The sequence below is a fragment of the Rousettus aegyptiacus genome, unplaced genomic scaffold (genome assembly GCF_014176215.1).
Source record: "Rousettus aegyptiacus isolate mRouAeg1 unplaced genomic scaffold, mRouAeg1.p scaffold_m13_p_4, whole genome shotgun sequence".
NCBI classification, from domain to species: Eukaryota; Metazoa; Chordata; class Mammalia; order Chiroptera; family Pteropodidae; genus Rousettus; species Rousettus aegyptiacus.
In genome coordinates this window covers 157,392,565-157,419,572 of record NW_023416307.1, presented here as the reverse complement: position 1 = coordinate 157,419,572, position 27,008 = coordinate 157,392,565, and the positions used below count along the sequence as shown (strand labels likewise).

The following is a 27,008-nucleotide window of genomic DNA, read 5'->3' as shown; positions in this document are numbered from 1 at the left end:
CCTTCAGAGCCAGTGAAAGTCCCGGGCTACGTGCTGCCTCTGGCTTCCGCCTCCCTTTCTGAAGAATGTAGGTCGGTCGGCTTTTAGCTTGTCCCTTGGTTTGCGTTGGTCTGATGTGTCCCCATGGTAAGGCTGAGGTTATGCATTTTTTACAGGAACATCAAAGACGTGTCACTGTGTTCCCCTCAGGGCATCACATCAGAGGGCACGGGCTGCTAGGTCACTTCCTCGATTGACTTCGCTCACTTGGTTAAAGTGCTGATGGCCAGGTCTCTTCCCCACTATAAAGTTACTGTTTTTCTCTTTGCAATTAAGAATCATTTTATGGGGAGAAACTTTGAGACAATGTAAATGTTTTATTATTCCTCAAATTAAACATTAACTTGCTAGTTTTAGCATCCATTAATGATCACCAAATGATTTTCTTATATTATTATTCTTCCTACTTTTCTTGATTTCATTTTTTTAAAAATAACGTTCTCTTCTCCCTACCCACGTGTGTATGTTTTGTATGTTTGTATTTATAACAACATGGATTCATAGATTTTTATTTTATTCAGTGCATTATCGTTTTTTACTGTCATGATTTACTATGATGCTCAAATTGTCCCAGATTCGTCCAGTGAGAGCCCCTGCCTGCTGGCCGCTGTGTTTGGTCATGTCATGGTTTTGTTCGTTGTTTTTTTTTTTTTTTTTTTTATGTCCTTCCTTAGTTTTTTAACACCATGACGTGTTCCAGGCTCGAGTTCACCTCGCTCCTCTCCTGACCCAGCCCTGCTGTCAGCTTTTCTCCGAGGAGCGGAGAGTGGTAGTTAGAAGCCGAGATCTCAGGACTGGGTGTGCTCATTCCTGTTGGTCGGTTAGGGCGCACATTTCGAGGCCGCGTGTATGTGGGTGCACGCGCGTGTGCGTGTGTGGGTACACGCGTACGTGCCACACGCCTCCGTCTGTTTCTTTACCTGTACGACAAAGGACGAGCTCACACGGGTGCCTCTCCGTGCAGTTCGGCATTCCAGGGTTTATTCTGTCGTTCGCCCTTTCTGTATTCGTGCTCCCTTCCTTGACAATGAGAAACCTGGCTCCGTCACCTTCCATATGCACGTTGATTTGCTGCGTCTGAGACTGCGTGGAAACTGGTTTCAGAACTGCTCGCCTGGCCCTCCGCAGAACGTACACTTAGCAGCTAGAATTAAAAACGTGTTTCAGCGTCTTCATGTCCTTGTTCTGTGTCCTCCGAACCCTCTTGCCACGTGTGTGCGTTGGCACTGGCCTGGAGAGGGGACGTCACACGCGCTGGTGGTCTGCTGTGCGTGAGCATGTCACGCCCCTGCTCGTGTGGCCCCCCGACACACCCGCGCCGAGCGGCAGCCCTCTCGTTCCCTGACGGGGCAGCCAGGGCACGTGGAGAGTGACTCGTGGCCGGTGAGTGGCAGGGGTGGGCTTCGAACTCCAGCCGGTCTGACCCCCACTGCCCGTGTGTCCCTACGACGATGAATCGCTGAGCGCGTCGCGAGGCAGACGGGACCAGCTCCTCGTGCCGCAGCCCCCACCCCCCCACCCCCCGTCCGGACACCCCGGGCGTCACCGCACATGGCCGCTAACTTGTGGCCGGGGCCTTTCTCCTCCTTTCAGGCTTAGAAAGAGACAAGTTCGACAACAAGACGGTCACCTTCGAAGAGCACATCCAGGAGGAGCACAACATGTGGCACTACCTGTGCTTCATCGTCCTCGTGAAGGTCAAGGACTCCACGGAGTACACGGGGCCGGAGAGCTACGTGGCCGAGATGATCAAGGTGGGTGGGCGGCCCCGCAGGCCTGGCCTCGGCGTGGCGTGGGGCTGGGGGCGGGGCGGGCCACGTGGTGGAAGAGCAGCCGCACCGTCTGCCGAGCCCTTACCACGGTCGAGGTGCTGGACTCCAGACTTTGCGTGACCTCGGGTGACCTGCAGAGGCGCCAGCCGGGCGGCGGCGTCCCGGTTTACAGGGGGAAACACGGAGTCTGGGCGAGGCGAGCGCCTGCCTCCCAGCTCGGCCAGGGCCTTAACCCCCGCTCCCCCCATCCCCGGCTTCTGCCTCTGTGGCCAGCCCCTGATTCTGATAACGGTGCTTCCTCTGGTCGGTCGGTCGGTTGATTGGTTACTTTGGTTTGTTGTTTGTTTGAGTTTTTTTTTTTTTTTTTTTTTTGCCTTAAATAAGGTTGGGTCTCTGAGAGGTATGATTAAGAAAGGGTCGCCCAGCAGACTCGACCATGCCCGGTTGGTCTGGAACCCAGCCCAGCCTCGCTGGGGGCCGCTTTGCCAATCATCAGGCAGGGACCGTCTGATGGAGAAACGCGAGTCCCGGTTAATCTTCCTGCTGACGGGAAGCATGCCACCGTGTCCCAGGAGTGGGGGACGCTGCCACAGGCCTCCAGAGCGGCTTCTTGGGCACGGCTCCCCGGGGCGTCCCGGGCCAGCCGTCCTTCCAATACCTGTGGCTTTTGAGTGTCATGAGGCCGCTCCGGCTGTGTGGCAGGGAGGAGGCGTCGCCGGCAGGGAGGGGGACCGTGAGCTGCTAGGAACCCTGCGTGGTTGGTTCACTGATGCCCCGCCCGGTCCCCTAGGGCCCGGGCCAGTGCGGTGTCCTGAAAGGGCTCTGTGTGTCTGTGCAGATGTGATTCTGAAGCTTGTCACGTACGGGCCCCCCAGGCAAGGTCTGTTCACACAGGCGTCGGCATTCACAAGCCCGGATGCAGGCAGGACCCAGACAGTCACGTGACGGCACCCTGTCCCGCCTGACGCGGGCCCGGCGGTCTCCGGGGTCCTGGAGGCCTTCTGGCGGTGCCGACCGCCTGCACCAGCGAGGTCCCGAAAGGCTCGTTCATGCTGCTCAAATTTGGGTGTACGTGTGACTCGCCGGGAGGCCTTGCTAGAACCCGCGTCCCGATGCGGCCGGCACTGGCTGGGCCGCGGCCTGCATGTCCCACCAGCTCCCGGGGCTGGCGCTGCTGGCCCGTGATCCATGCTTTGAGTGGCAGGGGTCTCAAGGAGGTGACGACGCAGACCCTGACTTAAAAACTTGTCCTCCACGCTGGCTGTGGGAGGGACGAGGAGGCAGGTCCCCAGCATGCCGCGTGCATTTAGCCTCTGCGGTCTCCAGAGCTGCCTCATGCCTGCTCCTGGGTTCAGTCGTTACGATTACCCCATGCTCCTGTCTCGGGGTGAAGACAAAGGAGCCTCGTGAGCTGTCGCCCGACGAAGATTAAGAGCCAGGAGTTGCCCCAGTCTGCTCAGAGCCCCCGGCGGGCTTCCCTGTCTGCTCCACTCTTGGTGTGTGTGAAAAGCCTCAAGATCTGTGGCTCTAGAGCACTTAGCCCCGAACATCTAAGCTGCCGAGGAAGCTGACGTCGTGTGCGCTTGAGGGGGGCTCGGGTGTGCTCCGGGGGCTCGGGTGCACGGTAGAGCAAGGCTGACGGGCCGCACCCATCAGTGGTGTCTGGGCGTGCAGCCCCGTGACTCCCCGCCCGGGACGCCAGCCATGGCAGGTTGGGACTGGGGGTTCCCAGCGGAATCACTCGTGGGGCTGGAACACGGGGGGTGTGGGGGGAGGGCGGGCAGGGCCAGACGACACGCCTGCCCACATCCTGGACCCACCCGTCCTTCCCCGTGAGGCCCTCGAGGTCCCCAGCTTCCTCCTGATGGTGGCACCCCCAGCGACTCCCAGCAGGGAGAGCAGGCGACCCCTCTGACGAGCCGGCCCCAGAGGGGACGTTTGCCAGGCACACCTGTTTCTTACCTCGTGCTCAGAGGAAACCCCGGGGACAGGCTCCGCGGGGACCTGTGTTCCTGGGAACAGCCCCTCGCTTTATGGCAGAGGCTGGGGGCAGGGGGCGAATCCCTCCCCAGCCATCCTTTAGCCCGCGGACTGAGACCCCAGCGTCCCCGAAGAACAGCCAGGAGACCGCCCAGCGGAAGGCGCTGGTCGCCCGGAGGGCCGGGGAGTGTCACAGCGGTGTCAGAAGGTTTTCACCTCAAAACACGTGGCTGGTCAGGAGCATCTGCCAGGGGCTCTGTTTCGAGAAGGGTCTGAGACGCCCCGGTTGGCTTTGGGACAGTGACACCTGGCCGCGACGGCGGTGGGTGTGGGGGTGTGAGGGAGGCTGCCCCCCGCCCCGGAACCGGCTGCCATCCGGGCGCCACGCCCTCGTCCCTCTGTCAACGGAAGCAGCGTCCTTCTCTCCATCGCTGGGGGTGCCGAGGGATGTCTGGAGCAGCGCCGTCTCACGGTTGAGAACTTAGCAGCCGGATGTCCACCCACGAACTGATTCTCGTGTGAACGTAACGGAAGACGACAGATTCCCTTCCCTGTCCTTCTGGGCAGCCTGTCTCTCCTTTCACTGGCGATGGGAACATCCCGGAAGCCAGGCCCAGGCGGGCGCCCCCCATGAAGTCGTCACTGCCTGAGAATTGAATGTGGGACAGGAAGTCCTAGGTGCGGGTACCAGCTCTGCCCCTTCCTGGCTGTGTAGCCCCGGGCCAGTCGTGGGACTTCCCTGACCTGAGTCACCATCTGTTGACAGCACCTCGCACGTCCTTTGGGTGACAGAAGTGAGGTGAGCATGCGGGCCCAGGGGGGCAGGCACGCGGGGAGGGCGTGGACGACGGCGGGGCCAGGTGGACGGACAGACGGCAGTCAGCCGGGGGCCCGTGCCGAGCGAGCCAGCGCCAGCCCCGTCTCCGACAGCCCCACGACTCTGTTGGACACCTTGGCGGTGGGCACAGTGCTGCTGAGGAAAATCGGAACGGGCATCTTGACTCCAAGAATTCCTCCCGTGGGAAATTCGGGCCCTTGTCACTCCTAAATCTAACAATCGCAGTGTCCTTGAACGTCGAGGTAGGGCAAGGCCAACACTCTGCTCCCCTTTCCGCCGACTCGGTCACGGGCACCGTGGCTCCATCTGTGTATTTAGGGGGTTCGCCGCCCAGGACCAGGGCTTCAGGTGATCGAGGCGCGGGGTGGGGGTGGGGAGCTCCACGTGATAGGTTCTCATGGTTATGTTGGGGTCACCCTGAGGGCGGAGCTGGAACTAGCCTGCCCTTGAACTTCCAGCATCTTCCGGGACTGGACACAGTCTGATCGATTGGTTGACGCTGTCCTTGTGGGGAAATGTGGCTACAGAGGGACCTCACGTAGCCCTGGCAGTTCGAGGCAGGAGAGGAGACCCCCGGTGCCCCCCCTGCGGAGTACCGTGCATGTCGGTGCGGTCACATGGATCCTTGGCGGCAGCCGCCGTTACCCGCCAGCTTTTGTGAACCCCCTGTCCTCCGTAACTTACGTACCGCACGTCGTTTTTGTGTGAATGATTTTAGTGCAGCTGGAGAGATGAGGATTCGATAGGCCGTGCAGTCAGGTGGATTGAACCTGACTAAGTGGTAAATGAGTTGTGTCTTTGCCCAAAGGAATTTAAATACTGCACAGCACCCAGGTGGTAGGTGGAAGATCAAGTTTACGACTCCCAGCCAAGATGCGACCGCCGGTAATCTGCGATGGTCAAGTTCAGGAGACAATGCAGCCCTTAACTTGATAAGCAGACTAAGTGACTCTTGGAAGCTGGAAAGCCCAGAAGCGTGGAGAAGGGAGGCTGGCGAAGGGGACCAGACAGGAGCTCGAGCGCGGCGCGTCTGTCCCGCTGACGTGATCTCTCGGTTCAGTTCCGCGTGTGGGAATCCTGGCCTGTCGGCGCCAGCCGTGTTCGCAGAGGGGTTTCGAGTGATGGCGTTGGGAGCGGGGCGGCCAGGTGCAGTGCCCTGCCGTCTCGGGCGCTCCGGCCCCTCTCCAGGGTGGCCCGTTAACTGACAGCGAGACCGATCGGTGAGCCGACGGGGGCAGGCAGCTCCCACGGTGGCCCCATGTCCAGGAGCAGGCACTGCCTCGGGTTGGGTGGCAGCGCTCGTCACAGGGCGTGTTAAATCAGCGCACACGTGCGTGACCTCGTCCCCATCACAGCGTCGTGGGTGGCACTGCTGCCATCTCACAGATGGGCCCCTGAGGGCCACCCCGCTGGGAAGAGCAGGCGGTGAGCTTCAAACCTAGGTCTGCTGAGTCAGCCCCCTCACCCCCGAGCTGTCCTGACACACGTGTGTGTACAGTGAGGCCCTTTGTGTGCTGCACACCCTCGGTGTCCAGAGCCTGCAGCCACTGCCTGCCCAGCTGCACGTGATTCTCCTGACATGCTCTGGCTTCTCTCCCAGCCTGTCCACCCCCCCCCATAATGCTGACCTGGCCAAAAGAGGCCCCATGGAGGCAGGGGAGGGGGAGGGGCTCTCCTGGGCAGCGCCGACTCTCGTGCATCAGTCAGCAAGGCGGGAGCTGCATGTTCAGTGGGCACAGCCCTCCCAGCCGCTCGGGCCCCCACCTGGGGCGCTGCCGGCTGCAGGTGACTGGCCGGCCCCCGGGAACAGCTCGGCTCCCGCTCGGGGTGTGTCCGCTGCTGCTTCTGGAGCCTGACCAGCTCCGCCGCCCGCACCTGAGCTTGGAGCAGGGGGCCACGTGTGGGGGTAGAGAGGTGTCCACAGTAAAGGGGAAGGCAGTTCACCGGAACCGGACTGGGGCGTCCACGCCCAGGTGACTCATTGGGATGGGCGTGATTCCCCGTGTCTGCTGCGTGGTCCTCCGGGCCTGGTGCGGACTTTTTCTCACAGCTGCAGTAGACACGCTCCTGCCCCACCCCGCGGTCTGCCTGCCCGTCTCCCTCCCCAGCCCGCCCGCCCTCCACGCTCCTGTTGGAGATTTTCCAGTTCGTTCCGTCTTGGTTTATGGTTCACATCACCTCTTCAGGAGCTGGTCATCCAGAGACGCGAAAGCAGGAAGCGCTTTTCCGAGTCACAGGTCGCGTTGCCGTGGCAGCTGGCGGTGTCCTCTCAGAAGACAGTGGGGTGCTCTCTTTCCAGTAGGAGGTGCCATTCGGGGGGCCTGCATTCCCGAGAAAAGCTTTGCTGAGAGCCCTTGGCAATTTGCATCAAAAAAACCATGTAGGAAAGCCATTTTTGCCCCAAAAGACCTCCTGGGTAGATTTTCCAAGCAAATAAACTCCGTCAGCAGATTAAACTCTACTCAACAGCTACTGTGAGGGACCTTGAGAGGGTCGACAGCAACGGGCGCCCGGCCTCCACTCTTGGTTTACTCATGAGCAGTAGGACATGGACGCGGGCCCCGTCAGGTCCCCTGTCACTGAGGGCAAAGATCAGAATGGGACCTGGCACCTGCGTGCCACGGCCTTCATTTTAAAAGGGGAGCAGGCCCACGCCTTTCACCGTTTCGACCCGAGAGAGCCTGGTGCTGTCAATCCAATGCGGGCACTTTCCAGAGTGAGGAAGGTGGCTTCCCGCCCCCGGAGACCCAAGTGCCAGCTGCCCCGGGGGAGGGGCCAGGGGAAAAGGTGGGAGCCACGTGCAGACTGAGGGTGCTGTGGGTCACAGAGGGAAGCAGGGCCCCAGACGTGAGCACAGAGGGGGCGGTGGCCGGGGGGCATGAGCGAGCATAAAAGTTTGTCACGGGAGGGTCTCAGGTCAAGGGCTTGAGAACTGGGGAGCCCCCAGGAGACGGGACGTAGGGTGCAGGAGCGGGGAGGGGAGGGGTCCTCGGGGTGTACACCCAGCCCTCCCCTCCCCTCCCCTCCCCTCCCCTCCCGTCCCCTCGTCACCTCTGTGCCTCATTCCCTGCCAGACGGGCGTGCCCTGGCCGTGACGGTGACGTGGAGGCCCTCTGCTTCCGTGCACATGCACAGCCACGGGGCCAGGCTTTTCTTCTGGAATCCGGCGGGGATGCTGGGAGGAAGGGCGTGCCTCGCCCAGTTCCCGGGACAGAGCTTTCCACGGGCCCGTATCGTATCGTCAGCTTTCCTGCCGGCCCTGGGAAGCCACAGCTTTGGGTAAAACGTCCCCAGGGCTCTGGAAGCCCTTCACTGTGGCTGCGGACGGACGCAGCCGGTGCCGCCCTCCAGCCCGGTTCCCAGGGTGCTGTCCGCCCTCGGCCAGCACCATGGCAGAGTTCAAGAATGTCGGGGCGGGGGCGGGGGCGGGAGGGGCCTGGCACGGCCTCCGGGTGGCTGGGAGCAGCGTCCCAGTGTCCTGGACGTCCTGGACGCGCCTCCCAGCCAGCCGGGCCCCGCCCTGTGCTCTCGAGCCCGGTTCGTGGCGTCGGCGGCAGCTGCAGAGAGCAGTCGCCAAGCCCGAGTTTGCCGCCCGGGCTCACAGCACGTTGCGCCCTCTGGTCCAGAGGGCACGAAGTCGCCCGTCCTGCTCATTGGGCGGCGCCCGGCGTCCAGACCCGAGCCGCCCTCGCCGCCCTGCGCCCCGCTCTGCATCGTCCCCGCGCTGAGCTTCAGCGAGGGCGGGCCGGGCCAGGTGCTGGTTGTAGCGGAGAGAGCCGCCGCCTGCCCCGGGGCACAGGGGCTCGCGCTGCGCGTCTCCCCTGGGAGAGCCAGTCCGAGCGCCTCGTGGGACTCGTTTGCGCTGACTCGCGTACTACATGAGGGATTCGCTCCCTCACACACATTCCCCCCTGCTCGGCAGATTTGCTAAGCTCCAGAAACGAGCGCTTCGCCCTCCCACACCTCGGACCTGCCTGCTGCTCCTCCCCCGCCCTGCGGACCCCAGGGCGCCGCCCCCCCAGACCCCCAGACGCTCCAGCTGCACCCGTGGCTTTGCCTTCATCCCTCACCTCCTCTTTCTTCTCAATACCGACTGTCCGAGGCGCCCAGCTGCAGTGTCCCATGTGCCAGGAGGTCTGTCACCATCCGGCCTTCTTAAATGCTCTCCCGAGTGTGACTTTATCAAGTGCACATACTCAGGGTCCTCTGAGACGTATCTCCGCGGAGTGAAGGCTGCCGGCAGGTCCTTGGGGAACGTTAGTGTTTGGGTTGTAGCCACTGTACTTGAAAGGTCAGATGGGGACCTGGCTCCCGGGGTCTCCTGTCACAAGCCTACTTCCTCTCGGGCCCTCAGTCCCCCCACCTCTGCGGGGAGGACGCTGAGCCACGGGCCTCCTGCGCCATCCAACTCCGCAGCTCCGTGAGGTATCGGGGGGAGGCCGAGAGGAAGGAGCGCGAGACTCCTAGGGGTCGGGGTGCAGGGCGGGGTTAGTCGGGTGGGCGGCTGAGGAGGATGCTCGTGGCAGGTGACCTTGGAGGCGTGCGGACCTGTCCTCCAGCCCCCCACAGGTGAGCAGCTGGAAGTCGGCATGTGTGCGCATGAGTGACCAAAGGTGACCCCCGAGGATTGTCCCCTGAAACAACAGTAGAGAACTTCAGAAAGCTATGGAAGTCAGCTCGAAACAAACAGACAAAAACCATTATTACGTGAAAAGTAAAAAGAGATCAACATGTAAAGCACATACAGTCAAGGAGAGAATAGAGGAAAAGCAGTAAGAATTGCTAAAATGCCATCAGAAACCACTGGGAACGTTCTGGTAGGTTCCTCAGCTGACTGACAGTGCAGGGGAAGTGGCCTAACAAGATGTCACGAGCCAGCCCGGGAAGCGTGGGTCGGCCTGACTGTCCTCTGTGAGGACTCTCCACGGGGCCGGCCCCGCCCTGGCTCAGGTCGCCCGCTCTGTGCCCTCCGGCACCCTCCAGGTGGCAGCCCCCGGAGCCCAGGACCCGGCCGTGCCACCCGCGAGTTGGGGGCTGCCTCGTCCCGGCCCCAGTGGGGCCCAGCATCCCTTCACCTGAGGGCCCGATGACGTCACAGTGGCCGCGCCGCTGGCTCTTCCCAGAGATTCCATCAGAGCGGGGCGCGGTCTTCCCTGCTGGTGCCCCGGCCTCGGTGATGGCGTCGTCCAAAAACAACCGTGAACCAAGTCTGGGGAGGAAACGTGGTCGTTCCGGCCCAGCTGAGGATTATATAACGCGGCCTGTTTGGAGACTGTCATTCAGAGCTCAAGGAAGGAGCCACACGGACACCTACACTTGGGATCGGCCGTGCTGGAGACAGACAGAGAGAGACCTGCATCTCTGAAGTCACACCCCGGAGGATGGGAGGGACGGACTTCCCGGGAGGTCGGGCACGCTGCCTGGGGTCAGCACCTGGATGGCCGCCGGACCCCGGACCTGCTGTGACTCGAGGCACTAATTATGACACTTCTGCGTGGTGCTTTCCAGTTCAGGGGACCCTTTCTCACAGCTGGTGGGCCCTAGAGGCGACAGAGACCCAGGCCGCTGTCCGAGTCATCCACAAGCTCGCCGTCCACGCACACGGCGGGCCTCGGGGCTGGAGCCCCCAGCTCGTCCTGCTGCCCCCCAGACGTCACGAGGCTGCCGCAGCGATGTGCCCGCGAAGTACAGGGGTGTCGTCTGTGGCCTGGCACAGAAGGACCCACGGCCTGGCACATGGGGCCGCCCATCGAAAGTCTGGGTGTGGGGTTTTTTGTTTTTTTAAATGACTAGACTTTATTTTTTACAGCAGGTTTAGGTTTACAGGAAAATTTGGGCAGAAAGCGCTGTGTTCCCGTATCCCTCCGCCCGCCTCCCCACATGTCCCTGTCGTGAGCTTTCCGTGTGGCTGCCGTGAGCCGGTTACACCCGCGAAGCCGCAGTGCTGCTGACTGCGGGCCGGAGTCACCTTGGGTTCGCGCTCCGTGTCGTGAGGCCCTGGGTCCACCATCCCAGCGGCAGACGGACAGTCCCGCCGCCCCCGAGACCCTCCGGGCCCCTCCGTCCCCAACTCCTGCCCTGCGTCCCCAGTCGAGATCCCCTTCTTTGATTTTGTTTTTTTAAAAAAACATATAACAGATACTGTAAATGGCAACTGCAGAGTCATTAAGCATAGCTAGTGATCATTATCACCGGTTTCCACCCCAAACAGCAGACTCTGGGTTGGGTCTGGTTTTGCTCTTTGCTGTGATCTCAGGACAGGGGGCTTTCTGCCTCGTCAGTGGAGGTGAACACGCTAACTCACAAAGGGGACAGTCGGGTTACAGCCCGAGGGCCCCGGATTTGCCTGCCCGGGAGCCCACGGCTGTTTCCAGCCCCACCGTCCCCACCCTGTCCCCACCCCCGCCCTGGCGCCTCTGTCACTGTTATCACCTGAGTGTCCTCAGGCATCGGGGCGGGGTGCAGGGGGGAGCTAGTGCACTGTCCTGCTTGGTAAGACGAGCAGAAAGTCAGCTGCTGTTTGAGTTGAAAGGACAGTCTTTGCCTTCCCGGAAGGACCTTGAAGGGCAGAGAAGCAAAAGGCCCATTTTTCCCAGACCCTTCTCTCCCGCGGCCCTGTTTTTCACCCTCATCCCCTCCAAGCCCACCCCAACACACACACACACACACACCCACCCACCCTCATTTCTCTAGTCTGACTGTAGAAGAATAAGGGATTCAACAAGAAACGTTCGCTGTTTACTTGGTAAACAGAACTGTCTACCTGAGCAGACTTTCCCCGAGTTGGTAACTACCTCAGTAGCCTTTCTTAGAACAGCTTCTTCCCTTGAACCTGGGAAGAAGAAGAAAAACGCTTCTCAGAATGATTAGCATTTGCATCACACGATCCAACTTCCTGTCGTCCTCCTCGTCTGTCTGTCACACGCGCGCACACACACACGCTCACACACACTCTTTCCAGTCAAGGACATTTCGAGAGGTCAGTGCCACCCCCGTGTCTAAGACTCCAGTGTTTGCCTCTGCAGGGACTTTTCCCACTTTACCTAGAAAAGAACTAACCAGAAGCGTAGCACTGTGGTCACCCCGCTTCCGGCTGTGGCTGCAGCCGGGGTGTGTGCTCTGCAGAGGAAGCTCGCTGTGCTGGGGCCGCTCTGGCCGGACTGCAGGCACAGGGCAGACAGTGTCTCATGACATCGGTATGCGAGATGCCAGCAGCAAAGACGGAGGGACGCTCCGAGGGGCGTCTGGGGCCCAGAGCGACAGATGCGGCCGACAGATGCTCCGCGAACTCAGAAGCCGCCCCGCCCCACCCTCCCGACCACACACACGCATCCCGAGATGAAGCCACACGTAAACAAGATGTCTCAGTCGAACATGACTTTCTCAAAAATGCAGTGGAAGCCAAGACACTGAGGTGTTTTTGAACTCAAGGAGACGCACAGGCAGGATTCTGCCAACATTTATAGACCCCCAGACTCGGGCTGGCTGGGGAGCCGCGGGGGACACACGTCCCTGAGTCATTTAGCCTGAGGCAGGCTCAGCATTCTGTGTGCAGCTGAGCCGAACAGAAAGTGAGTGGATACGGGCTTCTGTCTGCGCCTGCCCTTGGCATCCTGGTGCTCAAAACACATCCACGTGGTACTGCAGGCCCCACGCGGGGTCCGGGCGGGGGGCAGGGGGCGTGGACGCGGGCTTCCGTCTGCGCCTGCCCTTGGCATCCTGGTGCTCAAAACACGTCCAAGTGGTGCTGCAGACCCCACGCGAGGTCTGGGCGGGGCGCAGAGCCAGCCACGTGGGAACCCAGGACAGCGTGGCTGGGACAGCTCGCCGATTTTAACTGCCAAGTGCTCCTTGGGAGCTGAGACTCGACTCAGCAGCCCGGGATGACTAACCGAGAGGCCAGCGTCGCCCAGGACCTCGGGTTTGGGAGCCGCCCGCCCCAGGGGCTGGCAGACAGCACCTGCCGTGCGGAACGTCGGACCCTCTGCCGTCGATCTCGCTTGTGTGGCTTCGGGGTTTCGTGGGGACCCCCGCTCGGCTCTCCACTGTCAGGTGTCAAGGTTGGAGGCAGGCAGGAGGGAACCTGGCTGGGGGAACATCGGGGAGGCCCTAGGCCAGGCCGTCCTCTCCCCGCTCTGATCCAGAGTGGGGAGAGAGACGCTTCATCCCTAGGATCGGGGCGCGTGGCCCAGAGCGGCCTGCGGCGTGTGTGGCGTTCCTTTAAACTCTTCGGTTTTATCTTTAAAATCTGATTCGACTTCATGTCCTGCTTTTGGGCATCTTTTGAGTTTAATATAAAATATTTTCACTCTTTCACTGTTGACTGCCATGAGCGTTCTGAAAAGAAGCATCATTTCTGTCCGCGGCCTCATGCACCCCGGGGGCAGGGCCTGTGCGCCCCAGGACCATGGGAATCTCGTGTTTGACGCACAGGTGAAAATCAGCAGGGTCCGACACTCCCCTTCACCACCGAGGTGAGGGCCGCACGTGCCAGCAGCAGACCCCGGGTGCCCGTGACCTCATTCCACACGATCGGTGTCACAGTGCTTCTGGGCTGCAGGGGGCTCCCCTAGAGCCAAGAGCAGGGCCCCGAGGCCTGCCTGTGGCCCCTGTTCTGGCTCAGAAGCACCCCGGGGACGGGGACCTCGTCTTTCTCTCCCTTGCACCCTCAGCGCCCAGCCCTGTGCCGGGCGCAGAGGCCCTACGTGTTCGGTAAGCGCTCAGAGTGTGTGTGTTTCGCGTTTGTTCAGACCTTGAAATCGCTTCCTGGGCGTCCAGGAACCACGCAGGCCACTAGAGACGGCGGCAGCCCGCCACAGAAAACGTCTCGTTTGAATCTGTGGTTGTGGTCACTCGCTCTCAGAACGAGGAAACTGCTTTAAACTCGAAGCTCCGTGCAGCCTCTCGGCAGAGTTTCTGCGTTCTGAGGACCCCATCAGTGTGGGCTCTGTTTGGAAGTCTGTGTTTTCTATTTTTATGGAGGGTTTGCTAAGCAAATGAACATGTGAGTGACTCGAGAGCCAGATTTTAGATGAAATCTCTGGCATTTTCGGCAGCGTAGCATTCACCTGTGTGTCAGTGATAAGTCCGCTACAGGTGAGTGCCGGCCGCCGGCCAGGGCAGCGCACACGGCCTGCCCGTCCCCCCGTCGTCAGGCGGGTGGGCCCTTCACAGGTCCCTTCCCTCTCCCTCTGCCAGGCCCCTGTCCGGGCCTTCTCCACTCCACGCCTGCCGCCCAGTGTGCCCTCATCTGAGCAGCTGGGCCTGTCCCCCCAGGAGTCACGCACACCCGGATCGCAGGCGATCCCTCGGGGGCCCGTGTGGCGGCCGTCCGCAGGCCTGGCGCACGAGCTGTGAGTCGGGGCCACGCTTCGGTGTTTTCAGACTGCTCCCCACCTTCGCTGTAGACAGAGCAGAAAACTGATCACAGACGTGGCGCACGTCAGGTGTTCGGACACGTCGTCTTGGAAAGAGGCGTTTTTGCGAAATGGTCCTTTGCCCGTTGCTCTGTGGCGGGGTGGTGATGAAGATGCGTTCGGGCTGGCCCCGAGTCCCGTGCAGGCAGAAGGTTCCACGGGCGCTGGCAGAGGCAGGCAGTGAGCCCCATCTCTCTGCAGCAGCCGGTCCGAGCCGCCGGGTTCGCCATCTCCGCATCTGTTCTCAGGGCGCAGGCCGGGAACAGAATTCGCTTGTGCAAATATTGATCAGGCGCCGCCCGCGTTCTTAGTCACCGTGTAAAGTGGCCCCTGCTCTGCTGCTGCTCACGAGCCGGAGCGTCCCGAGCCCCGGAGTCCCGGCTGCGTCGGCAGAGGCTCCGAGCAGGTGCGACACCCGCTGCCCGCACGGCCTGCCACCAGCGTCTGGACAGAAAGTCTTATCTGAGCACAGCCACGCCCGTCCAGCTGCGGCTGTTCGGGGCGACAGAGGCAGAGTCATCGCGGCAGACACCTTATTATGATATTGACTATGAGAAAATATTTACATACAGAACAATTCTGCGGCCGCGGGTGCGCACGGAGCAACAGTAACCAGTTTTGTAGGCGGGGCGGGGTGGGGTGGGGAGGGCATGATCAGAGTTAGATCTTATCAGTATCAGCACGTATCCAGATGAGATAGGGCGGTCCAGGTGAGAAGCGACACCGGCAGATGTGGAATGAGTCGGTTTGTTCCCTGTAACCCACGCCGATTAAGCTTTCCTGCTGTCTGTGTAGAAGCTGCTCTGAGGCTTACGTTTCAGGAGGAAGCTGAGGTGGGCAGGGGAGGGGACCGGGAGGCGCACCATGTCCCACTGCTCCGCTCCCCAGTAGCGAGGACTGCGGTCACAGGAACAGGCTGTCGCCATCGAAAGACAAGGACGGAGATGGCCTGGTGGCCCCCACCGGCCACTTCAAGCCGGAAGGAGAAGGAAAATGAGGAGGGGGAGGTTCCCGTGATCTCACGAGGAGGGAAACCGAACGAGGAGCCCAGGCCCCATTTCCAGCCTCTCACAACCCCCTCGCAAGCGAGCACGCACGCGCACGCATACACACTGCACACACGTGTGCACACACATCCAGTAAAATCCAGAACATTCAGGATCTTAATATTCATTTCACTTCCAGAATGTTTGCAAACGATTTTCCAAGGTCAGTACTTTCAAAAAAGACACAGCACAGTGTGAGGCATTCAGAGTCATCAGATTCAGAGATGGCACATGGGAGGCCATGCGGGGCGGGGGATGGGGATGCCATGGGGGGGTGGGGAGGACGTGCAGGGGGTGGGGGGACGGGGCAGGGGGCAGGCAGGGCAGTTGTCTTTTAACGGGGGCGGAGTTGCAGTTTGGGAGGATGAAAAAAGTTCCTGAGACGGCGGGCGGTGACAGGAGCATGACCGCGCGCACACACTAACGCCGCTGCGCCGGACACCTAAAAATGGTTAAAACAGTAAATTTTGTCATGTTATTTTACCCCAATTTTAAAACCCAAAACCCATCAGCCACATGATTTGCAAAGATCAGTATTCACGTCTGCCGATTAGAAATCTTGTTGGAAACCCACTTTTCCCGTTTAATTTTAAAGTGACTTCTGAGAATTGAGAGTTCACGTCAGTTCAGTTAAAAAGATATGCACTAAATGAGTGGGAAAGACACAGTGTGTTAGTTCTGCAACAAACAGATCGCGTCACGAAAAATGGCACGACATCATTGCTCCTTGACCCTGCTCCCGGAAGTGACTCCCGCTTTGTTTTTTTTCCCCAACGTGGATTCTAGGAAAGGAACCTGGACTGGTTCCCCAGGATGCGAGCCATGTCCTTGGTCAGCAGCGACTCCGAAGGGGAGCAGAATGAGCTGAGGAACCTGCAGGAGAAGCTGGAGTCCACCATGAAGCTGGTCACCAACCTGTCCGGCCAGCTGTCAGAGCTCAAGGACCAGGTAAAGGAAGAAGTCCCAGCCACCTGCACACACGCACGCCCCTCTGCCACGCACACCCAGTCCAACGAGCAGAGAATCAGTAGTGCTCGTGTTAAAATGCTGACGTTTCTGTCACCTGGATAGAAAAGGGACCGGGCAATAGAAAAGGGACCGGGCGACAGAGGACAGACTCATTTAGTCCACCAGTTCGCCCTTCACAGGATAAGCCCATGACACTGCCTTCCGTGCTCCGAAGGGCGAGGTTTTAATATGAAAAACAAAACCTGAAAGTGGAAAAATGCAAACGACTTCGACGAAGTGCCGTCCAAAAACCACCACGTGTGAAGCTGTGCTCCTGTGACTTTTCACTGACAGGAGATGAAAAGCCGTTTCTGATTTTGCTGCTGAGCCTTCACACCTACTAACTCTCCTTCCCCCAAGATGTTCAGATCCAGCCTCCAGGGGTAAACCAAGGTCATGGAGAAGCCCCTTTCGGTTCGTCCGCTGGCCAGATCCTTACCGCGTGGCCGCTGTAGCCCAGGCACTGGGCCGGGTGCTGAAGGTGAAGCAGCGAACAGTGTAGGCCCCGCCTGCTCGCACAGGGCCCAGCCGTGTGCACGGCCCTGCCCAGCCTGTCCCCGGCCGTGACACAGACGCTTTGCCCCGTCACTTTGGGGAGGGGGCCACTCTGTACCACACCCTATGTATTTATTCCTTCCCCCTTCCAACTCCCTTAAAATGAACAGGCACAGCCACCGGCCACTTACCTGGTGACGGATGCAGCTGTGTGTCGGGGACTTGTGCCCTGGGTGACGAGCAGGCGCTTCCTGTAGGTGACAAAATTAGGACCTCTGCACAGCAACAGTTACTGAGGGAGGTCAGGGTGCACCCACAGGTGCCGCATCACTCGTAGGCACAGAGAGCCAGTGCAGGACCATCCAGAATAAAGTGTTCTCGTTGACGGCTTACGGAGCACTTTTAACAGTCTTACTTTGAATTATATTTCTTTTCCAATTAAATTACTCCAAACTGTGCCCCAAGGAACCATTTGGCTTCAAGTTCTTCTCTTTCACATGTATTAAGATGCGAATAAAAACTAATGAGGACAGAGGCCTTGTTCAGGAGGGCCATCTACAGCACTGAGCTCGGTAGCCACCTAAAATAACCTCAGTAAGTCAGACTAATAACGATCCAACTAGGTTACTTTGCTTATTTATTTTATTAATTTTTAACCCCTGCTGTGCGCTACCTGACCAATGTTCCACAGGACTGGACGGCGGCTTCTGCCGGGCCCCTGAAGAGCCAGGCAGACCCCTTACCGCATCTGCCGATGCTTCAGTTACCCCCTCCCCCTTTGGAGAGAGCCGTGGCTCGAGGATCTGTTTAAATCAGGTGTTTTAATAGATGTCCCCAAGCCTTCCAGAGCCACCTATCGCAGACTTACGCAGAGGGACGCCTCGGACCCCTGTAACGACGGGTCTGAAACGAACTCGCGTTGGTGCCGGGCGGTGGCACCATGCAGGCCCCTCTCACTGGGGACTCGTCCTCCTCGACCGCGTGCCTCGAGGCTCGCCGCGGGCCGGCAAGCCCGGCCACGGAGCCGGAGAGCCGGAGCCGAGGAATCGCCCGGCGAAGCGTGGGCGTGAGAGGTAGTACCCAGGCCCGCGGGAGTCACCGCCCCTCCTTGGGGAGGGTGCCATAGGACACACAGGCCCCGAGGGAGCCGATCAGCTGCGTCAGTGATGGGGCTGGAAGGCCTGGCCCTCCGGTCCGGGTTCGATTTTTTGCGTGTTGTGTCGCTGGACTCTGTCTGCCTTTCACGGTCGACTATTGAAACTCTTATTCGTGCTTTAAAAAAGAGCCTTGACGTGTCAGAAGCTGCATCACGCACTTAAACACTGTGGAGGAATATTTTGCCGTTTTACACAACTGAGCATGGGAGGGAATTGGCATTTTTAAAATACAAGATAGAATTGTTTCTATTGAGCCAAAATTTTGGCTTAAACAAAATATGTAAACTTGACCGCATATGGACTAAGGTTCACTAAATGACATCAAAACCAGTATGGTTTACACTGCTTGGTTTCATCCCTTTTTACATTTTTCTTTGAAAGTTGGTAGTTGGACCCACGCAGAAAACCCTTTCCTGCGAATGAATATGAAATCAAACAATTTTTTCTTAGAAAATATTATAGGCTAAAAAGATACATGTGGAAACCTGTAATATATTTTCTGGTGCCTTAACCATGATTAATCTCACTAAAGTGCCCAGAATTATGGGAAAAATTCAGCGTAGCTCCATTTATTGGGCGAAATTGGCTTCTTTCAAAAGGAACTCATCAGCATTTTCTTTTGATTATGCAATAAATCCTTAATAAATTTACTTGAGAAATAACTTATTGAAAATATTTGAATTTTATTAAATCTGGTGCCTAACAATCATAACATTTTCCTAAATTGTTCTGCATAAAGAAAAAAAGCACATTATGATGAGAGTTGCTGGTCCCTAAATGGGAATTGTGCAAATTCCTGCCCTCCAGAGGGAAAAGTTTTGAATTAAAAAATAAAAACCACAAATGATTAATGAGCAAGGATAAAGAAAAAAAAAACAAGCTATGAAAGAATACCATTCACCAGTTAAAAAGAAAAAAGAAAAAGTATTGGAAAATGTAAAAACCGCCTCACCACTTAGCTCTGTCTTCGGCTCTTCCGGTCCAGACCCAGCGTGAGGGCGCGGTGACAGCCTGTGTGTGAAAGTCTTTGGTTTTAATCTTCACTGCCACTGACCCCTTTGGGTGTTGTTTCCTCACAATACCAATTCGAGGAAGAAACGTTCTTACCAAGGATATTAGTAAAAACCTGGTTGCTAGTGTCACCTTTTCTGTTATTTGCGAGAACAGCCGGTTCCAGTCGCGGTTCTAAGGGGTCCCTGATGCCTGTCACCTGGGAGTTTCCCTTCCCAAGAGATTCTGATGCCAGATGTGATTCTCTCCCTTTCTTATTCCAGGGAGGAGGACTGTTGGAGGAACTTAAACCTTTTTTGCATGTTTCTTCGTAATGGAAAAAAAAGCAAATACTAAGAGAAGGGTTCACTTTCTTGAAAAGGCGAGTGGCTTGGCGTAGGCCAGGGAGCCCTGTCGGGAATACCAGAAGTGCCTGAGCATGCAGACCGTGTTGGCACGTTGCTGCCTTCGGCACGTTTTCATGCGTAGGGCCACAGGGCCGCGGTCACTGTGGGGGGCACCGGGAGCAGGCGCCCGACTGCTCAGGAAACCTCACTCGGTGTCCACGTTCCTCCCACGGTGACGTGGGAGCCACAGAGGAGGACCAAGGGAGCCCGCGCGCGGGGCCCCCAGGACGGGGCAGGGATGGCCGGCCCCGGCGGGCGGCAGGGGAGCCGCGAGCCCGGCGTGCGTCCCGTGCTGCGGGCACCGAGGCGGGGCGTGGCCCCGTGAGGTCTGGGTGTCCGCGGAGGTCAGCGCCTGCAGCCCTACGAGCCGGCGACTTCCGAGCCGGCAGGGGCGCGCAGGGGGCCCCTGGGGCGGGGCTGGGGGAGCGCGCGCGCGTGCCCGGGGTGCCGCTGCCCTGCCCAGCCCGCGCGTTCCCCGAACCCCGAGTCGGTCACCCACTGGCCAGGGGCAGCCCAGGGTCACGAGGTGAAGGGAGCCTGTTCCTCCTTCAAGGAACTCGCAGGCCGGAGCGGGCGACAAGTGAACGGACAAGCCGCGGCGCGGCCCGTGCGTAGGGGCGCGAAGAGATTGCTCTGGGGTGACGGCAAGGGGGTGGCTCGGTCCGCCCGTCTCGGGCGCGCGGCCCGGTGCACCCCGTCCCCGGCAGCGGCGAGCAGCCGCGCGCTCGCAGGAACCCTCGCAGGCGGCCCGCAGTTGGGGCGGGGCGGCGCGGGAGCGAGCGTGCCGGGCCACACGGCCGCGACAGGCGCCGAGCCCGCGGGCAGCCCCGCGCGCGGCCACCAGGCCGCCGTCCTCGCCCCCGCTGTCCCCCGCGGGCTCTGCAGCGCGCCACGCGGGGCGCGCGCGTGGACGGCCGCGGCAGGAGAGTGGCGGGTCAAGGGCCCCTAAGGGCTGCTGCGAACCAGACCACGGCCCTCGGCAGCCCGCGGTCGTCCGTCCTTCCCGCGCCGGCCCCTGGCCGCTCGGAGCCCTGCGGGTGACCGCTTGCCCCTTTGTGCCGTCCACCCGGCACCTTCGGGAAAGGTCTCCGCGTTCGGCCGCAGCAGCCTTTGCCGCTTGTCTAGACGGAGTCGGAAGGAATGACGAGCCGCCAGCTGGTCTCCGTATTTATGTGTGTCCGTTGGATGCTGCATAAGAATATGCGAAGGACAGACTGGTCACTGTTTCTGTTTGGTTTGGCATAGGTAACGGTAACAGATAATGGTGATGCTTCAACATACAGATCATGCGTGAGTGTGTGTGCACACATGCGCGTGAAGGCAGGAAGAACTGAGCTAATAAAGGGAGACAGGCAAGTAGGTAGGTGGAACTGAGCTCATGAAGCCAGAACGTACCAGAACCTGCGCTAAGGGCCGGGAAGACCTGACTGGCCAGCAGCGTTGACCGCCGTTGCTTGCAGGCCAGAGCGAGACCTCAGGGGCTTGGCTTCCGTTCGTTCCCTCACGACTGTATATGGATGACGACCACGGCCGAAGAAATTACTTAAGCAGCTCTCCTATTCTTTCTCATTTATTAGTCACTTAAATAATAGCCAATCTGTCTAAAAAGCCATGATTGATCAGAACAGAACTTAGACAAATTCATGTGCTCAACTGCAGACACACTCTTCTCCAGGATTTTGTCTCATTTGAGAAATACCATATATGTACCCAGAAAACTTTAAAGTATTCAAGTATATGAAAATGTACCCACAGTGGTATTGACCTATTTTGGAGAAAATCAGTGAAAAGTTGTCCCACAGCAGCAATACCAGCATCACCTGGGAACGCGTTAGAAATGCAACTTTGGAGTTTGGACGAACCTCCTGGGTGATTCTGGTGCATGATGCCAAAGTTTAAGAACCACTTTTTTCTAGGAAAAAAGAATTAGGTATGTTCTAGGTACTTGGAATGACCAAGAATGTGACTGTCTGAGCAAGTCTGGCCCTGACCTACGGCAGGGAGCTTTATGGTTTATGAGGGGGAGCGGGAGGGGCATGGGTCATTCTCTTAGGAAGATGAACCTAGAAAATTAGATTGGGGGGGACCACACTGAGGGAGGGGATGTGTAGAAGGGGGAAGGAAGTGGGCTATCGGTGGAAGACACATTCTCTATCAGGGAATGTAGTTTTAGGCTTTTAAGAGAATGATTGACAGATTGAAAAGTTAAGAAAAGCTCATTTACCAAACCGGCAGGAAGATGTGCATGCATAAGCAATCATCTCAAGTACAGCAGTTATGTATCGAACAATGAGGGAAAGGCTTGAGTGGCCAGTGCTAACAGCTGAAAGATCTCAGCAGCTCTGATTAGCAGCTCTGACTGCAGTTTCCTGCAATGGGGGTTAAGCCACCGCGATTCCCAAACTCAGTAGGAGATCGTGGAGTTTTATTGGATTCCCTCTCACGGCTGCCTGCCAAGGGGGTAGTTGGGGGTAGGGGTGCGATCTGCCTATCTGAAGTACAGGCGGTAAGGTGCATGAATGGCTGATGACAGTGCGCAGACCTCGAGGCGTTGCGTGTCCGGTCCCGGCCCACCCCAGTAAGGCGGGGCGGAATCTCGTTGCTGGAGGAGGGTCTTGCGTTCGGCTTGTGAAACACGCGGCAGGGCAAGGTCGGCCGGTGGCCTAACTGCGGACTTCCCCCCCCCCAAATGCCACTGCCCCGCCTCAGCGGGACCTGGGCGGGGCAGAGCGGAGCGCATCCCTCCCTTAAAGATTTGCCCCGCATCTGAGGCATCTGCGGAAACGTCAGAGGCTCACGGCAATGTCCTAATTCAATTTTTCTAAAAAGCTTTATTTAAAGCTACCTTTTGGAAATAATGACTCCTCGTAAATCTTCTCTTCTAAATCCTAACAGAAGGCATTTCACAGGAGCCTGAAAGTAGTATTCTGATGTGAAAGGAAAACTGCTATGTTTTACGTAGGAAAAAATCACCACTTTGAAGTTGAACTTAGCTAAGTTATTGTTCTGTGTTCTGTTGGGTATCAGTACCAAAAACTAGTCTGAGCGAGGCCTGAGACCGAAGCCATGGACAGGTGACACCGAATGTCCGCAGCACCCGCCACCGGGAGGGAGGGTGGCACCCTCGCGGTGCCAGTGGAGAAGCAGACGGAAAAGTTCAGTAACGAAAAACCGTGAGGATATCGGTCTAATCCAGAGCCCGCTTCTTTCTACTACTCCGCTCTGATTCCTTTCTGGTTTTCGGAAATCAAAACTCTAGGCGCTGGCTCCGAGGCCACTGGTAGACGGCAGATTTATCTACCGCGCGTTGACACAGCCTTCCCAGCCCCGTGGCCCGCCTGGCTCCCGCTGGGGCTGGCCAGTGACAGGCCCGCCTCCTGGCCGGGGTCTTGATGGCAGGCTTTCATCTGATGGGCCTTAGGGCGTGGCCTCTCCGGACACAGGCATTCCTCGGTGTCCATGGCGCGGTCCAGGTATCTATCACCCCGGACCTCCGTGAGGGGTGAGCGGCCCTCGTCCCCTCGGTGTGCGGTGACCCTGACGACCAGCGACCCCTCCGCAGACACGGCGCCCGCACGCTGCTCTCCTGGAGCGCCCGCTGCTGCCGCCGCCGCCGTGCGGAGCCGCCACTCCGCAGGAGTCGTTCCTCACCTGGAGAGGGACCGGGGAGACAGTCGGGATCCTGCGCCCTTGCCGTCCTTTGTTTCCTCAGGCCGCACTTGTGAACGTCCCCGTGCATGACTAGGTCGCAGAACTCCCCGCTCCGCCGAGGAAGATGCTCTTTCTGAAGCCGTGTGTGTTTGAGGTAGTGACGGCACACTGTTTGTAGAAAGTGGCTTTCAGTACAAACCATAACCACAGAGGTAAATCTATGGTTCAGCATCTGATCTGACGCACAGGAAGTGTCTGGGGCTAATGATGAAACTTTTTAACTTTCCAGATGACAGAACAAAGGAAGCAGAAACAGAGAATCGGCCTCCTGGGGCACCCCCCTCACATGAACGTCAACCCGCAGCAGCCGGCCTGAGCAGGTGGCGAGAAGGAGCCGCACTCACCCTCACTGCTGCGGGCTGGTTCGGCCAGTCCGCCGGACCCGCCCACGCAGGTGGCCCGGACGCTGAGCTCATTTGTAAATACTCGGTTCTATACTGTGTGTATATGATCACTACCCTAAAGGTTTGGATATATGTATTGTAATTAGAATTCCTGGCATGATGACATTTCATTTGTGCCAAAAATATTAAAAATGCTTTTTTTGGAAGGACTAAAGAAAGCACTTGATTTGCACTTGAACCAGATTATAGATTTAAAACTCTATGACATGTATTTTGTATTTAAAACTAGAATAGCAGGTATTTATGTTTTTTATAAAACTGTGCAATACGATTATGCAATCACAACCAATCGGTAGCTCCTGTCCCAAGGGAGTGTTCGTCTTGGAAGCTGGTGTGTGAAAGCTGTGTGATAAATGGTTAAATGTCCAATGATGCTGCTGCCAAAACCCCATTAATAGCGAGTTTCAGACCCCCGGGCACTCCGTGCCATGTAGTTACCCTGTGGTGACCCTGTTTCTTGTCGCTAGCGGCATTAATGCCTCTGACTTATGGTGACAACGCTCCAAGTCTACGAACTGTCAAGTCAGCGTTCATTTTAAGAAAAGCAACTTTAGTTTCAAAGATACTTTTAAGCTTCTGAATTGATCATTTAAACTATTTCTTTAAATCTGAGCTCAATTAGAGGCTCAGACTCTAGCTTGTGAAGTTAATGAATTTTTTTTAAAGGGAACTTTTTATGCAGCGTTTGGAGTAAATGCATTCCTGCTGGCCAATCAATGTCATCTCCTAGGTGAATGTTGGTGACACGTTGTAAAGAAATGAATAATTGATGGTCTTTAGATTACTTAGTCCAGAGTTGATTTTTTTCTTCATCCAGACATGCTACAGTAGCTAAGAAGTATTAGTAGGTACCTCCAGATAGGATGAAACATGATCTGGCCCATTAGAACTCGTAGTTGAACTCGGACATGGTATTCTTGCGAAAAAGCCACATTTTGGTTTTATTTCTTTGTCACACGATTTCTTTCGTTGATGGATGAAAAGTATGAAAGGAAACTTTTATATCTGTTGCCTAGTTTTGTATATGGATCTCATTTTACAAGAGAATGTCTCTGCAAAAAAAGTTTAAAAATGTATTGAAAGCAGAGTTCCGAAACGCATACTTCAAGTTTGTAAACGTATATATAAAAATATTTAATAAATGACGCAGAATAATACGCAGTGACCAACCGGCAGCTCGTGTCTCGGCTCTTCTTGGTGCGCTGATGGCTACGCCAGTTACGTACTTTCTTTAGGACCAACGTGAAGCACAACTGGTTTGGTTACCGGGTTAATGCAGAGAACGCTCACCTGGTTAATGGTGACTGGAGGAGGGCAGCCTGAGCAAACACCGGCCTGGCCGTGGGCTTCAGGGTCCTGCAGGCCTGGCAGCCGTGGACAAAGCTCCCTGTGCCACAACAGGCAGTAAGAGGTGATGCCCGCCCCTGGCCACACGTCTGGGCGGCGCTTTTGCGCAGGTGCCCCGCCCAGCCGCCGCTCCTGCCCCGCCCCCCACCCCCGGCCACTGTAGATAATAATCATCACCCCAGTGGGGGACTAGGTCAGGATTACAGTCCAGTTAAATGACTAGTTTTACTTTATACATTTGAAAACTTAAAAAGGCAATGGCTGGTCCCAGTCGGTGCAGCGCACGCCCGTCCTCACCGTCGGGCAAGCCCAGGACGCACGCCACACACGCACCCCCCCCATCTGCAGACAGCGCCGCCCCCGCGCCCAGACCGCGACGACCTGTCGCCCTGCGGTTGCTCTTCGATCCCCGCGCTGCCCGGCGCGACGTGGCAGGGCGTGTGGTGGCTCCCAGGGCCCGTCCAGGTCACTGCCAGGCTCCGCGCTGACATGTTCAGGCTGCAGCTTTTTCAGGTTCGTCGTGTTTCACTTGAATCCTGTCACTTGAGACATAAATCTTCAATCAGTTCACAGCGTCAAGCAGAAAAGAAAGAACTGGAATGCCGCCCTGCCCGCATGACACACGCACGTCCCACCCTGGGAGTCGGCGTGAGCACAGAGCTCCTGCCAGTGAGACGTGACACGGGACGTTTCAGCCGTGGCCTTTGATGTGCAGCCGATGTCACCTCTCTGCACGAGCCGCCTTTTCAGCTACTCCGTTTCGAGGACGGGGGTCCAAGTCCCCTTCAAAGTCGCCTGCCCAGAAGAAGAATTAGCGCCGTCAGGCTGAACAATAAATGGGGTAGCTCGGTTCCAACGTGCAGGGCCATCTTCGGGGCTTTGATTAAAGTTTGCTATAGCGCGGGTCCCAGTTTCAGGATTCTGCCCATTTCCTCAACTGAATCATTCATTAAGGGTCTGGCAGCTACCATGCCACTTTTTCAACGTTTGTAATATCATGCATGCCCTTTTCTGCATCTGTCCCTAAAATTACGTCATGATAAACCTCCTTCCCCTACACATCGAGCTTCATTCTTGGTTTGCGGGGTCCTGCGGCTGCCAGCGGCAGCCCACACTGTACTTTTCTTAGAACCGTATCTGTCTCCGCTCCCCCCGCCCCTCCCATTACGCACAAAATACCTCTCTTATTTCATTCTTTAAAAATTTGATTCAACTCGATTTGTTCCCAAGTTCAGGTTCCTTATTCCCTGTTCCTCATTTAGCCAATTTTTATTCGGCTGTTCTTTCAGAAAATGGATGGATTTCGCTCCTGTAGAGATGGCGCTTTCTTGGTTTAAATATTACTGACATAAATTCTAAAGAAAGCCTACTTGATTCGCGGACACTAACCAGCAGCTCGGTCTTCGCAGAAGCCAGCTAAACAAAGCTAGTGGGAAATAACAAAGATCTTCACAGTAAACTAAGGAATTAACTCGTTGAAAACTCAATTGGAACATAAAATGGGAAGTTATAGCTCTGGATCCTGCTGCGGGTGGTTTGGGTCGTGCGTTCACGACAAACAGCCAGAAAGTTTCAGAGCAGGGCAGCGCTCGGAGGCACCGCAGGCCTGGTCCCGGGCCACCGCAGCAAAGCGAGTTGTCTTTTTACAGATGGAGGGTCTTGCCTTTGGTTTGTAAAATACACAACATCCGTGGAAAGCACAATGAAGCCACGTGCAGGAAGGCAAGGAGTGCCTATCGTTATTTTAAGGCTCAACATGAGACCATCGCTCTGACGTCTGGGCTGCACAAATAGAAATTCAAACGTATTAAACACCAAAGGAGTCTACGGCCACGCCACGCTGAACAAGCCTGATCTGACCTGATCTCAGAAGCTAAGCAGGGTCGGGCCCGGTTAGTACTTAGGTGGGAGACCACCTAGGAAGCCCAGGTGCTGTAGGCGTAAATAATAACAAAAAAATAATAATAAGGGATTGTAAGCTGACGAGGTCCTTGCAATCTGTGAGGTCAACCAAGGGTCGCCTCACCTAAAAAATAAATAAATGACTATAAAAGGAGCATGAACTACGTACTTATAGAGTATAAGTTTCTGCTAAAATAATGTTGTTACAGATTTTGAAAAACAAAACGTGTTCCTGAAAGGCGGCTTGAGTTACACATGATGATAAAGTCACCTTTACATAAAACGGGCTGCAATAACCAGACTCCCACCGCAGGCTCTTGAGGCTGGAGTGAAACTCTAACTGTCAAGACAGGGAATTGAGCCTTAGAGAGGTAAAGCCACCGGCCCGAGAATAAGCAGAGGCCTCCTGACTTAGCCGACGGGAGCGAGCGCTGCCCACCTCAGCCACTCCTGTTTCATCCTGCGACGCACATTGATTTGCTTTTCTTTTCAAATC

The 27,008-nt window shown here is 57.1% G+C and overlaps 1 protein-coding gene, 1 long non-coding RNA gene and 1 pseudogene across 12 annotated transcripts in view; 2 read left to right on the top strand and 1 right to left on the bottom strand.

The window, feature by feature from the left end:
- The window catches only part of ITPR1 (inositol 1,4,5-trisphosphate receptor type 1), a 260,469-nt gene extending 236,031 nt beyond the window's left edge, over positions 1 to 24,438 (top strand). For all 11 annotated transcript variants that reach the window (XM_016133138.2, XM_016133137.2, XM_016133135.2 and 8 more), the window contains 3 exons: positions 1,633 to 1,793; positions 15,878 to 16,039; positions 23,089 to 24,438. In XM_016133138.2, coding sequence (XP_015988624.2) covers positions 1,633 to 1,793; positions 15,878 to 16,039; positions 23,089 to 23,175 — 410 coding nt within the window. In that variant the 3' untranslated portion in view covers positions 23,176 to 24,438. The remainder of the gene's footprint in view (positions 1 to 1,632; positions 1,794 to 15,877; positions 16,040 to 23,088) is intronic.
- Positions 6,754 to 11,948, bottom strand: LOC107504136. Its single transcript, XR_001595386.2, has 3 exons — positions 8,700 to 11,948; positions 7,681 to 7,888; positions 6,754 to 6,950 (listed from the first exon to the last, which is right to left on the bottom strand). It is a non-coding gene; the product is annotated as an uncharacterized LOC107504136 (long non-coding RNA).
- A 1,994-nt stretch (positions 24,439 to 26,432) lies between the features above and the next one.
- On the top strand, positions 26,433 to 26,551 carry LOC118602492 (annotated as a pseudogene).
- The last annotated feature ends 457 nt before the right edge of the window (positions 26,552 to 27,008 follow it).